Source organism: Salmo salar, chromosome ssa25 (assembly GCF_905237065.1).
Source record: "Salmo salar chromosome ssa25, Ssal_v3.1, whole genome shotgun sequence".
Classification (NCBI taxonomy): Eukaryota; Metazoa; Chordata; class Actinopteri; order Salmoniformes; family Salmonidae; genus Salmo; species Salmo salar.
Window position 1 is genome coordinate 28,663,768 of NC_059466.1, and position 17,501 is coordinate 28,681,268.

The 17,501-nt window shown below is 43.1% G+C and overlaps 1 protein-coding gene across 1 annotated transcript in view; it reads left to right on the top strand.

The window, feature by feature from the left end:
• LOC106586508 (dehydrogenase/reductase SDR family member on chromosome X) overlaps positions 1–12,015 on the top strand; it is a 35,154-nt gene extending 23,139 nt beyond the window's left edge. The window contains exons 4-7 of the mRNA XM_014173893.2: positions 6,314–6,415; positions 6,526–6,733; positions 8,377–8,566; positions 10,158–12,015. Coding sequence (XP_014029368.1) covers positions 6,314–6,415; positions 6,526–6,733; positions 8,377–8,518 — 452 coding nt within the window. The 3' untranslated portion in view covers positions 8,519–8,566; positions 10,158–12,015. The remainder of the gene's footprint in view (positions 1–6,313; positions 6,416–6,525; positions 6,734–8,376; positions 8,567–10,157) is intronic.
• Positions 12,016–17,501: the final 5,486 nt, after the last annotated feature.

Genomic DNA, 17,501 nt, shown 5'->3' on the forward strand with positions numbered 1-17,501 from the left:
TCTTCTTTGACCCAGCATGGTGTCTGTTCCAAGACGCTCAAAGCTGCTCAGAAACACCCAAATGGTCAAAAACCGTCCTTGAAGCCGCCCCCTGGCCCGGGGCAACCTGCCTCTGACCTGGAGTGGCAGCACTCGACTCCAATACCATCATTAAGTTTGCCGACAATACAGTGGTAGGCCTGATCACTGACTATGATGACACAGCCTATAGGGAGGAAGTCAGAGACCTGGCAGTGTGGTGCCAGAACAACAACCTCTCCATCTATTTCAGCAAGACAAAGGAGCTGATCATGGACTACAGGAAACAGAGGGCTGAGCACGCCCCCATTCACATCTACGGGCTGTAGTGGAGTGAGTCGAAAGCTTCAAGGTCCTCGGTGTCCACATCACTAAGGATCTATCATGGTGACACACACCAGCACAGTCGTGAACATGGCCTCTCAGGAGGCTGAAAATATTTAACATGGGCCCTCAGATCCTCAAAAAGTTATAAATCTGCACCATTGAGAGCATTTTGACTGGCTGCATCACTGCTTGGTATGGCAACTGCTTTGCATCTGATCGCAAGGCTCTACAGAGGGAAGTGCGTACATCCCAGTATATCACTGTGGCCAAGCTCCCTGCCGTCTATGACCTTTATACCAGGCGGTGTCAGAGGAAGGCCCTAGAAATTGTCAAAGACTCCAGCCACCAAAGTCTTAGACTGTTCTCTCTGCTACCACATGGCAGGTGGTACCGATGCACTAAGTCTGAAACAAACAGGACCCAGAATTGCTTCTGCCTCCAAGCAATAAGACTGCTAAATTGTTTGTTAAATAGTTAACCAAACAGCTACCCAGACTATCTGCATTGCCCCATTTGGAATAACTTTTTTGACTCATCACATATGCTGCTGCTACTGTTTATTATCTGTCACCTTATTCCCAGTTATATGTACATACAGTGTCTAACTCAATTACCGTGTACCTCTGCACATCGACTCAGCACTGGTACACCATATACAGTCTCAAGAAAAAGTATTTGAACCCTTTGGAATTATCTGGATTTCTGCATAAATTGGTCATAAAATGTTATCTGATCTTCATCTAAGTCACAACAACAGACAAACACAGTCTGCTTAAATGTTCTTGTCTCCATTGAATGCATCATTTAAACATTCACAGTGTAGGTTGGAAAAAATATGTGAACCCTTAGGCTAATGACCTCTCCAAAAGCTAATTGGAGTCAGGAGTCAGCTAACCAATCATTGAGACGAGATTGGAGATGTTGGTTAGAGCTGCCCTGCCCTATAAATAACACTCATAAAATTTGAGTTTGCTATTCACAAGAAGCATTGCCTGATTTTAACTATGCCTCGAACAAAAGAGATCTCAGAAGATTAAGAATTGTTGACTTGCATAACGCTGGAAAGGGTTACAAATGTATCTCCAAAAGCCTTGATGTTCATCAGTCCATGGTAAGATAAATTGTCTGTAAATGGAGAAAGTTCAGCACTGTTGCTACTCTCCCTAGGAGTTGCCGTCCAGCAAAGATGACTTTAAGAGCACAGCAGAGAATGCTCAATGAGTTTAAGAAGAATCTTAGAGTGTCAGCTAAAGACTTACAGAAATCTCTGGAACATGCTAACATCTCTGTTGACGAGTCCACAATACGTTATTCACTAAACAAGAATGGTGTTCATGGGAGGACACCACGGAAGAAGCCACTGCTGTCCAAAAAAAAACATTGCTGCATGTCTGAAGTTCGCAAAAGAGCATCTGGATGTTCCACAGTGCTACTGGCAAAATATTCTGTGGACAGATGAAACTAAAGTTGAGTTGTTTGGACGGAACACACAACTCTATGTGTGGAGAAAAAAGGCACAGCCCACCAACATCATAACCTCATCCCAACTGTAAAGTATGGTGAAGGGAGCATCATGGTTTGGAGCTGCTTTGCTGCCTCAGAGCCTGGACAGCTTGCTATCATCGATGGAAAAATGAATTCCCAAGTTTATCAAGACATTTTGCAGGAGAATGTAAGGCTATATGTCCGCCAATTGAAGGTCAACAGAAGTTGGGTGATGCAACAGGACAACGATCCAAAACACAGAAGTAAATCAACAACAGAATGGCTTCAACAGAAGAAATTATGCCTTCTGGAGTGGCCCATTCAGAGTCCTGACCTCAACCCGATTGAGATGCTGTGGCATGACCTCAAAAGAGTGGTTCACATCAGACATCCCAAGAATATTGCTGAACTGAAACAGTTTTGTAAAGAGGAATGGTCCAATATTCCTCCTGACCGTTGTGCAGGTCTGATCCGCAACTACAGAAAACGTTTGGTTGAGGATATTGCTGCCAAAGGAGGGTCAACCAGTTATTAAATCCAAGGGTTCACATACTTTTTCCAGCCTGTACTGTTAATGTTTACACGGTTTAACGTATAATTGTTTGTGTTATTAGTTTAAGCAGATGGTGTTTGTCTATTGTAGACTTAGATGAAGATCAAATCAAATTTTATGACCAATTTATATAGAAGTCCAGATGATTCCAAAGGGTCCACATACTTTTCTTGCCACTGTATATATATACACTCATTGTGTTTTATTATTCTGTTATTTCACTTTTTTCTTTTTCTCTGCATTGTTGGGAAGGGCCCGTAAGTAAGCATGTGACAAATTAAATTTGATTTGAAACTCTGTTCCGGGGAGAAGACGGCCAATCCACCCCCAGGTGATTTGTCGCCCTACGATATAGCTCCATCAAAGGTGCATTAACCACTAATGGTTCACTCTGCCCCACCGAATCCAAAGCTGGGGATGTAGGCTGCCCCGGACTGATGTAATCCGATTGACACTCTGAAATCCCTCCAGAGCCAACCAGGGATACTATTAACATCCTGGAATCCGGACTCTGAACACTGCCAGAGAAACCGGAATGAGCCTCACACGGCTGGGATGACACCCCTATCAACTCCAACCACCACTGCCACTCTCTCCCAGCTTCAGACAACCCCATTATCAAGGTCACTTCACCGGAAGACCCTTCACCAGCAGCCCTAATCTTTCTTACTAATTCAGCCCGACGCCCAATGAAAGTTGAGCCCAGCCGGAGACAATGGTCACACGAATTGGTCCGAGCCAAAGCCTCCTGAGCATGTTTCCACCCCAGGCAAACAGGACAGCACTCATGGGTATCTTTCATTTTCATTGTGAAACCATATGCCCAAGGGCATGGTAGAAGGTTCAAACTCGGATGGTTAGTCTTTTTTTGAACTTACTCTTACCACTGGCCATCTTACTCAAGCAAGGAAGCACTGGCTACACAAGCAGATAAGAAAGTAGTGGGTTTTTAGCAAACACAAATCCTACCCAAGCAAGAAAGTATTAGTTACACAAACAGAGCAGAAAGTAGTTAGCTTTTAGAAACCACAAAAACGTATACCAAGACCCAAAATTTACAACATCTAGGGGGGCGAGTACTCTCTCCCCACTAACAGACACTTTAGTCAGTGCCGAATCTCGTAGTCTTCGTGTGCTTGAAAAGTTTGTAAATTGCGTGACACATTCTTTCTTCAGGCGAGCTGAAAAGCAAAGAATTTAGGAAATGGATGCTTCTGAGGCCGGGCTTGGCATCCCTTGGGCCGTAGATTGGTCGGTGACTCCCCATAGTATTGTATACAGAGTCATCGACTGAAAGGGAACAGTGTGTTAACCAGTGATGTAATAGAGGATAAATGTAAGTAAACAGCACTGAATAGTGAAAAGTGTTTAACCACCTATTAGCGTTTTTTTGTATTAACGTTTAGTTATTTGCCTACTATCATCTTGACAGGTGCTCAGAATTTACCCACCTTCTTTTGAGTCATGACTGGACACTATATTAAAAACTTCTTATGGATCAAATGCCGTTAGCGGGATCGACTTGACAACATCCGGTGAAATTGCAGAGCGTGAAATTCCCCAAAAATTATTTGAAATATTTAACTTTCATACATTCACAAGTGCAATACACCAAATTAAAGCGTAACTTCTTGTTAATCTAGCCACCGTGTCAGATTTCAAAAAGGCTTTACGGCAAAAGCAAACCATGCGATTATCTGAGGACAGCACCATCAAACAAACACGTGACAATCATATTTCAACCCGCCAGGCGCGACACAAACCTCAGAAATAACGATATAATTCATGCCTTACCTTTGAAGAGCTTCTTCTGTTGGCACTCCAATATGTCCCATAAACATCACAAATTGTCCTTTTGTTCAATTAATTCCGTCGTTGTATCTCCAAAATGTCCATTCATTTGGCGCATTTGATTCAGAAAAACACCGGTTCCAACTCGCCCAGCATGACTACAAAATATCGAATAAGTTACCTGTAAACGTTGTCCAAACATTTCAAACAACTTTCCTAATCCAACTTTAGGTATTTTAAAACGTAAATAATCGATAAAATTTAAGAGGGGATAAACTGCGTTCAATAGCGGATAAAATGAAAATGGAGCGAGCTTCAGGTCACGCACCCCAACCAAAACAGTCCACTTAGCTATCCACCCAGAAAGGAAATGGCTACTTCTTAATTTCTCAAAAGAAAAACATCAACCAATGTCTAAAGACTGTTGACATCTAGTGGAAGCTATAGGAACTGCAAGCATATTTCTGTTAAAACGGGCTTGCCATAGAAAACCAATGGAAAACAGATTGACCTCAAAAACAAATCCCTGGATGGATTGTGCTCGGGGTTTCATCTGCCAAATCAGTTCTGTTATACTCACAGACATTATTCAAACAGTTTTTGAAACTTCAGAGTGTTTGCTATCCAAATCTACTAATAATATGCATATCCTAGCTTCTGGGCCTGAGTAGCAGGCAATTTACTTTGGGCACACGCATCCGGACTTGAAAATACCGCCCCCTATCCCAGAGAGGTTAAATGTAATACTGCAGTAGCTAGGCTACATTTGATAGACAGTAGTGTATTAACAGTACATTTGGTATAGACTGTAGCAGTGGTGCAGTAGTGTATTGGGTTAGAGTGGAGTAGCCCTGGGTACATTAACAGAATGAAAAGCTTGTAGGTGTAAAATGTGCTTGTCTCTCTGGCATGGAGCCCAGATCCTCATTGTAATTATCACAGGTAGAAAAGGTGGAGTGGAAGGGGGAGATGAAGAGGAGGGGTGGAAAGGATAGGAGGAAAGGAGTGGAGTGTGCCCTAAATGCCCAATTGTTGAGAGGAAAATAGCAAAGCACATGTACACCAAATGCTTCTTATGTTTTGCCAGAGCCAATCAAAACACCACCGGTTTATAGCAAAATCTGCACATACTCAGACAGACAGGATGACAGGTTGGGGACAGAGAGGGACAGAAAGGCAGGCAGGCATTCAGACAGGGGCAAAGCTAGCTATAAGCACACAGGGTTAGGGCTGGAATTTGGCATTAGTTAAATTATTCTCATATCAGTATCAAACCCTGGCTTAGCCTGTGTATGAAACACACAAACACAAATAGTCCTCACACGCACACAGCCAGAGGACTAGGGCTTTTCAAGCTGTACATTTTGGTTTCACCCTGGGTAAACTAATGCTAGTGTGAAACAAGGGTAAGCTAGCCCTAGGCTACTTTTAACCCAGGATAAGTTTAGCCCTGGACTAAAAATCATCCATTGTGAAAGGCTATTTTTGACTGTGAAAGTCACACACAACAGAACACATTCAGAGCAGAGGTCCTACAGCAGGTCCTGCCAGCGCTGCTGCAGAATACTTACCGTATGAGATGTTAGAAGGAGGTATTGTTATCATGTAGTATAATGTGTTTGACGCTAGCAGCAGTTTGTGTTCTCTATTAGAGAAGAGTCTACTGTAGGAGATTAATACATTGATGCTGCTTTGATCTTCGACTACAGACACAGTTAGCAGAAAAACATTTTTTTACAAGAGTGCTGATTATGCTGTGTGTGTTTGTTTGTTTGTGCTCAAATGATCTGCCTATAGGACCTTCTACCCGTATGTGTGTATTTACAGATGTAGGATCTTAATTTGAGCCAGTTTGCTACAGCAGGAGATTAATCCTGCAGCAACAAGTAATGGGAATTATCCATTAAATGGATTATAATTAATAGAGATTTTTGTAAGGGTTGATACATTTTTGGTAAGTGAAAACCAAGTCTGAAATTTCTAAGTGGAAATTACAAACTTCAGAAGCCTTTTTAAACCTCAACTACACTATACATTTAAAATGTTCTGTATTGCAGGAAAGTTCTCCTGCAACAGGGTAATCATACTGTGTATTGTATTTAAATGACTGGTGTGTGTGTGTGTGTTTTGTGTTTTCAGTGGAGTTTGAGCAGTTGGATCTGGCATCTTTGCAGTCAGTCAGGCAATTTGTCCAGAATATCAAGAGATGGGGCCTACCGCTGCACATCTTAGTCAACAATGGTGAGTGACACACAATCAACCAATCAACCTGCCGACCTATACGCTTGATATGAGACTTAAATTCTTAAATGAACTGTGTCTTAACTATTTGTGTTTGTGCACGCGTGCAGTGGCAGTCATGTTGGTCCCTGAGGGTCGTACAGAGGAGGGCTTTGAGCATCACTTCAGGGTCAACTACCTAGGTCACTTCCTGTTGGCCTTGCTGCTGTTAGACACATTAAAGCATTCTGGGAAACGCGGTTCCTGCTCACGTGTTGTCGCCCTTTCCTCGTCAGCTCATGGTGCTGGAGAGATACGACTAGACAGCCTGCTAAACAGGTACACACACACACTAGTGGGGCACGGGTGAGCTGTTTGTTCACCTGCACCCGCCCGCAATTACTAATAACCCATCTGCAACCGCCCGACTTTATGTGATAAAGTAAACATCTGAGGCCTGCACCCGTCCCTAACCCGCTAATATAGAAAATGCGCTGCAGGCAGAGAAGGTATAACGATTTTTTTGGACTATTGTTAGGGTTGAACTGGCTATTTGTATGCATAACTTATATAATATACTGGGGAAGCTATGCTAAGTACATAAACTACGGGTAAATCAACTGTTGAAGACAAGAAGAACTACAACCGGCAACAGGAAGTGCGTCACGACGCTGGGATCAGCCTGCACGCCGACGACAGGAGGAGCAAGTTTAAACCACGCTCCTCCTCCCTCGGGACAGGCCAGCATTGAGCGGGAACTATCTCTGTCAGAGTATAAAAGCGAGAATGTGACGCTCTCTACTCTGTTTACCCTGCGAGGTAAAACAGCGAGACCGTATATATACGAACCACACATATACCACACACGTGTTTGCATTAATTAAAGTACAGCTAAATCAGAAGTTACTATGTGCTGACTATTTTGTTCTAATACCAGAAACGAACTGTCGCAACATTAACACTATCTTTTTGCCTGATTGTAGATATGTTTCTGCTTATAATTTCTGATGTTTTGGTAGGCTATTCGTTAATCAACTTGTCTATTTAAAAAAAAAAAAAGTAACCTTTATTTAACAAGGCAAGTCAGTTAAGAACAAATTCTTATTTTCAATGACGGCCTAGGGACAGTGGGTTAACTGCCTCGTTCAGGGGCAGAACGACAGATTTTTACCTTATCAGCTCGAGGATTCGATCTGGCAACTTTTCGGTTACTAGTCCAACGCTCTAACATCTAAACTACCCGCCGCCCCGTCTATAATTAGATACATGCAGCTTCTCTTCACTCATTATGTTGCCCTAGAAGACTAAATAAACCCTTGGTCACCAGAATGTCATAAATTGATAGAATGAATGCTTCAGTCTAGTTGACATCGGTAAAGTTTTCTGTCATCCCTGCTTCTTTCGGGGCGCAAAGACATTTAGGGACCGGGAAGAAATCATCACAATCATCACACATAACATAGCCTGCTATCATCCTATTTTACCACTTCACCAAATGTATCCCAAACATGACTTTTCCGGCCCTCCCGTCTCTTTATTTTCCACTCCATTTTGCAGCTTTTCTCTTACTGAATTAAACTCCGACATTGTCCTTTTTGTTTCAGTGGATTGACATTAACTTTTTCTGCCCGTTCCCAAATGCATTTGGCGATTGGTGTGTAGGCTATTTGGCGTGCATACAGTTAGGCCCTAAAGCTTAGGCTTATGCACTAATACCAGATAGCCTAAAATAATGATAGAAAAACCTATAGATAAAATTGCACAATAATTATATATTTATAGAATTTTTAAAGTAGTGTTTTCTCTGTATTCAATCCAGCCACCCTTCATCCACATAATATTTCATGACCCTAAACCCACCCACCCGTGGGGACTACGGGTTATGAGTCAACCCACGCATCACATACACTCTCCTCTCCTAATTTCCTCCCACTCCAGACCTTTTTTCAACATCTTTCTCCCCCCTCTCTTTCTGTCTTTAGGCAGTGTTATTCGGCCCATGCGGCGTACTGCCAGAGTAAGCTGGAACTACTGTTATTTTCCTCCCACCTGCAACAGAGGCTGGATAGAGGAGGGTTTCCAGTGAGCTCATGTGCAGCGGACCCTGGGATGGTCGACACGTAACTCTACTGCCACCTCTTCCCCTCCGCCCACCTCGCACAGACAGCCAGGGTACACACACACACACACACACACACACACACACACACACACACACACACAAAACAGTGCTAATCGAGTATTGTCAATTCCACAGTAACAGAATGATGCTGAGACTCAGGTTTTTCACTTTATACATTTATGCCAAACAAAAACCAATGATTGTGAAATTAAATAAACCTACAACTCTATGCACAATGACTCCTTTTAACAATTTCCACTGAACATTTTATATAAACACATTTACTGTGCAAATGCACATTTACTGAACAGTGCAGATGCAACGTTTGGTAACATAATGACAGTTTGTGTGGTTTTGTGACGTCATTCTGTGACCAAACTTTGCATCTGCACTGTTCTTCATGTAAATGTGTTTTTGTAAACTGTTCTGTAGAATTGTTAAAAGTCATCATTGTGCATAGAGTTATATGGCTACCATTGAATTTCCCGTATCTGACTACTGTCAGAGTTTTCAGAATAAATCAGAACGATTTATTCAAGAAGTTAATTACAGAATAAGTATCTTAAAATGTGTCATGTAGCATTTCAGTACCATACTGACTTGTAAACTATATTTAGGCAGAGAGAGAGAGAGAAAGAGAGAGAGGTGAAGGGAAAGAGAGATGAAGAGGGAAAACTTGCCAAGCTTAAGAAAGATGAGAATGTTCAGAATCGCCATAAGATATGCATGAACCAATGTCCCATGACTCTGTCTTTTACAGTTGAGGCATTTAGCAGACACTCTTATCCAGAGTTACTTACAGTTGGGAGTGCATACATTTTGGTACTTTTTCATACTGGTCCTCCATGGGAATCGAACCCACAACCCTGGTGTTGCAAGCGCCATGCTCTACCAACACACACAGACACACACGCACGCACACATACACACACTCACACACACAGACACAAGCACAAAATTAAATGTTAAAACATTTGCTTGTTGCTAACTAAATAGTTGTTCATTTCATTGGGGTTATTTTTGATTGTGTTGCATATCTTAAAGCATTGGCCTGGAGGCCCTGTTAATGTCTGGAGGATGGGATGGAAGGAGACAGCCCTGTGTGTGTCTGGAGGATGGGATGGAAGGAGACAGCCCTGTGTGTGTCTGGAGGATGGGATGGAAGGAGACAGCCCTGTGTGTGTCTGGAGGATGGGATGGAAGGAGACAGCCCTGTGTGTGTCTGGAGGATGGGATGGAAGGAGACAGCCCTGTGTGTGCTGTGTGGGTGTTAGAGAGTGTAATCACTACAGGCAGTTGCCTAAGTAAATTACTTTTAGGGAGCCTCTGCCATGCAGCTACAAGTGCACCATTAATAACAGGCTCCTCAGCGCTATCACATTAATATACACACACACACACACACACACACACACACACACACACACTCACTGTTTACCAGAGTCTCATGTAGAAATAGGTTGAAAAGTCATGTTGTTGTAGAAATACTGTAGGCTTTTGTTGTTAGGCTGTAGATCTAGCTGTATCTTTATGCCAGTGAAGCTCTGCTGGTTGTGAGTGTTTATATAACAGCCTCTGTGTGTGCGTGCCTGGGTGCGTGCATTATGTATAACAGTCTGACAGTTTGTGTTGTGCCCCCAGAGCCCGTCCCAGGGAGCGTCCACGGTCCTCTACACTGCTCTGTCTCCGTCTCTGGAGGGGGAGGGAGGAGCCTACTGGAGCAATGGGCGCACAGAGATGACATCACCAAACACCTACGACCCTCAGCTCCATCGCGGCCTCTGGGACTCCAGCTGCAGACAAGTTGGCCTGCAGGAACAGCACCAACCATGACCCCTGACCTTCAACCCCTGACCCCCAACATGGGACTGGATGGCTGAGACCCAACACTTAGTCTGTCTGACTGGCGTTGTCTTTGTTTTGACAATCTCCTCACCACCAGACTGTGATTGGACTGATGATGACCATGACTAGACTTTGATTGGTTAGTGAAGAGTTAAGTCCCTTCCCATGCTGTTCAAATGAATGTGCTAATGGAAATGAAGCAACCTTCTCCCTCTGGCACTGTGAACATACACACACACTATGTTAAGAGTATTCATAGTGCTGCTATGAGTGTCTGTAGCGCCACTATGAGTGTTAATAGTGACCTTATAAGTGTTCATAGCAACCTTATGACTGTTGGTTCACAGATCAGATCTTCCAGAACAGAAAGCACCTTCCCTCCATGGGAGAACTTAGTTTTGTCATAAACAAGTGTCATCAGTATGTGTGTGTGTGTACTTATCATCAGTGTGTGTGTGCGTATTATGATATTAGAAGCATCTGGTGTTCTGATCCATCTGTGAAGCATATACTGACCCCTGCCTGAGTGGAGGGTCCAGGACCAATGAACAAGCCAGCATGGTAACATCAGTAAATCACAGCCTGAAACTGATATTTTCAGTTCTTGTGAAAGCAAAGGCTATTTTGTGGAATTCTCACCAAAGCTGCTGGTTTCCTCTCCAGGGGGCAGAAATCATCTGAGAGAAGGTCTTTAGATTGTGTCCCGCCTCCTGGGCTCTGAGTCACACACACACCTGTTTCATGGTATTTCTCTTTTACTGTTAGAGCTGAGCGATGGTTTATCAATATGCACATATCACCTCTCTCAAGTCCAGTTGTTGTGTGTGTTTCTGTGCACAGTATGTGTATTTCTGTGTGCGCTGTTTGTGTGTTTCTTCCAGTCATTAGTTTGTATGCATCCATAAAAAGGCAGCACAACTGAAACCAGTACTGATATTTGTGGCAGAGGGAGAGAAAGACAGTGAGCAAAGGAAAAGGAGATTCTTCCTCTGTGGTGTTTCATCTTCTCTCTCTGCTGCTACCTCGTTTGGCCTTGCTCCCAGTGCATTCATTGTGGGAGGGAGATATCCCAGTGAAAATTCAGCAACATTAAGACAAAGACAAACAGTCACACACACAGAGGTGGACTGTGACCAAAAATGGGCCCTGTCATTTCTAACACACTGGCCATTTTGTTCCTTGAGGCCCTCATTATTAGCCAGATGATTATCATTTTGAGTAAAAACCTAAGTTAGACAGGCCCAGTTAGCTGGACCAGCCCATCTGGCAAGTCTGCCCCTGTGAACACACACACACACACTTTGCAACTATTTATCATGTTAGTTAACCCTTCACCTAAACTTAACCCTTTAACCTAACTCCTAACCTTAACCCCTAGCCTAGCTAATGTTAGCAACCTAGCCACCTAGCTAACATTAGCCACAACAAATTTGAATTGTCAACATATCATACGAATTGTAATTCGTAACATATCATACAAAAGGGATGATTGACATCCACAAATGAATACATACCATACGTAATATATCATATTCATCTGAGTGTCCTGGATTTTTGTTTACTATGTTACGTCCAAACCATACGCAATGTGATCTACAGTGCCTTGCAAAAGTATTCATCCCCCTTGGCGTTTTTCCTATTTTGTTGCATTATAACCTGTAATTTAAATAGATTTTTATTTGGATTTCATGTAATGGACATACACAAAATAGTCCAAATTGGTGAAGTGAAATGAAAAAAATAACTTGTTTCAAAAAAATATCATATAAAAACAGAAAAGTGGTGCAGCATATGTATTCACCCCCTTTGCTATGAAGCCCCTAAATAAGATCTGGTGCAACCAATTACCTTCAGTAGTCACATAATTAGTTAAATAAGTCCACCTGTGTGCAATCTAAGTGGCACATGATCTGTCACATGATCTCACTATATATACACCTGTTCTGAAAGGCCCCAGAGTCTGCAACACCACTAAGCAAGGGGCACCACAAAGCAAGCGGCACCATGAAGACCAAGGAGCTCTCCAAACAGGTCAGGGACAAAGTTGTGGAGAAGTACAGATCAGGGTTGGGTTATAAAATAATATCTGACATTTTGAACATCCCACGGAGCACCATTAAATCCATTATTAATAAATGGAAAGATTATGGCACCACAATAAACCTGCCAAGAGAGGGCCACTCACCAACACTCATGGACCATGCAAGGAGGGCATTAATCAGAGAGGCAACAAAGAGACCAAAGATAACCCTGAAGGAACTGCAAAGCTCCACAGTGGAGATTGGAGTATCTGTCCATAGAACCACTTTAAGCCGTACACTCCACAGAGCTGTTCTTTACGGAATAGTGGACAAAAAAAAGCCATGGCTTAAAGAAAAAAAGAAGCAAAAAAGGCATGTGGAAGACTCCCCAAACATATGGAAGAAGGTACTCTGGTCAGATGAGACTAAAATGTAGCTTTTTGGCCATCAAGGAAAACGCTATGTCTGGCGCAAACCCTACATCTCTCATCACCCTGCGAAAACCATCCCCACAATGAAGCGTGGTGGTAGCAGCATCATGTTGTGGGGATGTTTTTCATCAGCAGGGACTGGGAAACTGGTCAGAATTGAAAGAATGATGGATGTCGCTAAATACAGGGAAATCCTTGAGGGAAACCTGTCTCAGTCTTCCAGAGATTTGAGACTGGGACGGAGGTTCAACTTCCAGCAGGACAATGACCCTAAGCATACTGCTAAAGCAACACTCGAGTGGTTTAAGGGGAAACATTTAAATGTCTTGGAATGGCCTAGTCAAAGCCCAGACCTCAATCCAATTGAGAATCTGTGGTATGACTTAAAGATTGCTGTATACCAGCGGAACCCATCCAACTTGAAGGAGCTGCAGCAGTTTTGACTTGAAGAATGGGCAAAAATCCCAGTGGCTAGACGTGCCAAGCTTATAGAGACATACCCCAAGAGACTTGCAGCTGTAATTGCTGCAAAATGTGACTTTTGGGGGGGTTTGGGGGGAATAGTGAATAGTTATGCACTCTCAAGTTTGCAGTTTTTTTTGTCTTATTTCTGGTTTGTTTCAAAAGAAAAATATTTTGCATCTTCAAAGTAGTACGCATGCTGTGTAAATCAAATGATACAACCCACCCCAAAATCTATTTTAATTCCAGGTTGTAAGGCAACAAAATAGGAAAAATGCCAAGGGGGGTGAATACTTTCGCAAGTAATTGTATCTACCACCAGTGCTCAGATTTTAATTTCTATAACACATACGCCCACAGAGACTAGTAAATCAGGACGGGGGATAACTACCGACTCTGTGTGTAACCTTCCTTTAGTTTAAGCTCTCATTCTGCTACTGAGCACAGGGTTCATGTCTTCCAGACATGAGGTGTGTGAGTGTGTTACTGTAGCTGTCAGACTGGATGCTGTTTGGGCTGGTTATTATGGGTAGGGTTTTGGTTTTAAAAACAGACCTTTACTGGCACATCCAGTTTTCAGAATAGAAAGTGTGTGTTTGAAGTAATTAGTAAATAAAGACACTATATAACCATCACCATGACGGGTTTGAATTCCAGCCTGTCGACATCCAGAGACTGCTACAGGAGAACAGACAAGATACAGATAATATTGATTTGCGATGTGCAAAGTATATTTTGCTGTGCTGTGCCCGAACTTCCTCAGATATAGAATTTGATTGTGAATTTCCATGTAGAGTTGAACTATAGTTAAATTGTGAACTGTCTTGTCTTGTTATTGTCATGTTTCTGTAAAAACCTTTGTTAGCTGTTTGAGCAATATGATGACATCTAGCGCTTATACCTCTGGAGGAGAAAGACTTCTGTTCACTATGAAGACTGTTATATGGAGACTATGGTTAGTTTCAATATGGAGGTCATTGTGTCAATATGAACAGTGTGCTTATGTTGTTGTGACGTTCTCCACCTCCTCCTTTTCTACCAGGCAAAGCCTCAATAAACATTATTGTGCCACTGAAATGACTGTGTCCACTAGGAGACACCAGTTAGACCTCACACTCAAACCCTTGTCATAGTTTTTTCTTATGTTGCACCTACCTCAACATTTCCATGAATAGTTTTATTTTGGTACTGAATGTATCCAGAGTATTGTCAGATTTCGTTATTGACAAATCAACAATGTAATGTTTGGATTCAGTCTTGTGTCAGGTGAACTGTTGCGTCCTCATCTTTGGTCTGATAATTTCCCCATAATCTCCAAAGTGTTCTCTTTCAATTGCTAACATGGTCATGCATGTTTTATAATTTACCCTTTCCATAGAGGCCAATTGTCATGAGTGTAGAGGGTTAATGGGTTTAAAATGGGTAACTATAGTGAGATCTCTTACTGTCATTAGCATATTGAGAGCTGTTAATAGCTATTCATCATAGTTAGTCTCCTAGTGGTTCTCATACCAGAGTATTGGCAGCAGTCATTACGCTGCCCTCAGACACACACACACAGTCATTACCTTTCCCCTCTGATTAACAACCATTTCCCCTCTGCCGTCAACAATACCCAATGCCACATTCAAAATCACTAGAGCCACTCCATCTCAATGACACAGACTGCTGGTGTGTGTTGGCAGCAGAGGGAAGAAGCTGAAAGTGGTAGAGGACATCTGTGACGCGAGCAGCCACACATTCAAGCTCACACGCACACACACTTACAATCCCGTTCCCTCCTGCTATGAGTCATCTCTCTCCCATATAAGCTGCTTCCTCCAAATGCTCCAATTAGACAACAACAAATATGTTCTAAAAGAATGACAGAATAAAATGGAAGAGAATAAGAAACAACTCAGTGTGGAGGAACAGCACACAGCAGGAGTCACATTTCTCATTATTAATTCAGTAACTGATCGTTTCATTAGCTGATTCATCCTATTGTATATGTCCCAGCAGAGCCAGTGGTGTAAAGCCTCCAACATATTGGATAGGCCAGATCTTCTCCTAGAAATACTAACAATACTGACTGACAAAACACAAATTACATTTCAAAAAGTAATTTCAGGTTTACAGCAGAGTGTGTGTGTGTGCTTGCGTGGAGGAACATTATCAGACATCGCTATTCCACCTTGGCAATGGGAGACAGAGTCTATTTAAGAGTCTCTCTCTCTCTCTCTCTCTCTCTCTCTCTCTCTCTCTCTCTCTCTCTCTCTCTCTCTCTCTCTCTCTCTCTCTCTCTCTCTCTCTCGTCATGTCTGAAGCATGACGGCCCCCGGGGCATATGGTTCCCTCTGCCCACTCATTCCTGCTGCGTCATACCGCCATCCTCTCTTTAAACCACTCCTCTCTCCATTTTCCCAATCTTCTCCACTCTGCATTCCTTCCACCCCCTCTTTCACCCGCACATCGTTATGTTCTCTCCATACTCACGCATGTGTGTGTGCCAGGCATCAACTGGGCTTTGGCACGTCTTGAAGACCTGCTGAAATGTCTCTTTCTGATCTGAGCTCTTAATAATAATCTTTCTCAATGGCACGCAGGTCCGCACACACACACACACGTACGTACACACCTGCCTGTTTAACAGTCTCACCCATAGCCACAGGAAGTAGGGGATCTGACGGTGCTGCAGCACCCCCTGAAAAATCTGAATAAATACAAAAAATATAAAAATAAGTAAGTGTTCTTTTCACAAAAGTAGTGCACCCACCCCCTGCAATGGTCTTACCAAGAGACAAGCACTTCAGAAGTGGCTTCGCTGAGGAGCCACTAAAACACATCAGTGGGCAAAACCACCCTCCTTACACAGGCATAAATACACACATGCACACACATCGCCCCTGTCTCCTTCGTTTCATCCATGACAGCATCAAGACACTCCATTTCAGATTGAATGGAGAGACAGTCCTCCTGAGAGGCGGGGGAGGAGAGAGGGAGGGAGGGGGGGGTCAGAGATACAGTATGTAATGGGTTTCGCTGTAGTGGAGTGGGGGGAGATGGGGTGGAGTGGGCGAAGATGGGGGTCCTCCATTAACACACATGTATGTGCGCACACACACCACTTTCCACTATCAGCCCCACTGCTGAAGGGCAATATACACGCCCACACAAGATTCATCAAATGTTTTTATCTTGGAAAATTGCTTGTTTGTGAACAGTCTATTAAAACAGAGTCTGTGGGGAGTCTTGACCTTCACATGTCTCGCTGCTTACCAGGCTTTCCTGTAGCCTATTTCAGGGATTCAGGGATGGCTGCACATGATGGTCGCTGTCCACAGTCCTCTGGTTCTGAAATGTCAGATCACAGGATTCTGATCCCGCTGTCTGTGGTGCTGAATCTCAGATTGCCATTGATAGTTGTTAGTTTCTTTACTTTAGCGCCTTTCCAAGGTGGCTTCCAGCGACATTTTGTTTTAATATTTTTTTTTTAATCCTTTCAAAATCATGTTTCAATACACATATTGCTATCACAGCCTCTGTTACAGATTCCTGCTGTTATTTCTCACTAGTGTAAAACTCAGTGAAAGCAGTAAAAGGGAGCCATATTGAAGCAGCCATTACTCCATAGTCTTCCTGGTAAGTCACTTTACATGTCTGCTAATTCTGCTGTAGTACTGAGGGAATCATCTCTCTAGACTGCACCCTATAAGATGAATGTATCACACACTCATGCATGAATGTCATAATATATAGTGCTATAGATGGTTTAAGCAGACAGCATCTATGGGTCATCATGACACTCCGTGTTATATCTGTCTCTACTGTCCCTCTGTTGTCACTGTGGATCAGTGGATCTGCTGCTGTCTGACACAGACACACACACAGGATATAACATAGGCTGTTTATGCCACGGGCCTCAGCTTTTTTTAGCCTGCTGGCTACGAGCTGCCACCCTGATGGATGTGAGCGCTGCCACCCTGATGGATGTGAGAGATGCCACCCTGATAGATGGGAGAGCTGTGTGTGTGTGTGTGTCCAGCCCCCTGTAGTGCAGTAATGAGTCAGATCTAGCAGACAGACAGACGGATGGATGGACGGACGGACGCACCCTGGGGAAGGAACGGTTTAGCAGAGGCTTCAGATAAGAACATTTAGTTTGTGTTTCAGGCTGTGTGTGTTTCAGGCTGGAAATAAACGTGTGTTTACTAGGACTCTGGCTAGACTGGAGGCTGGAATGACTC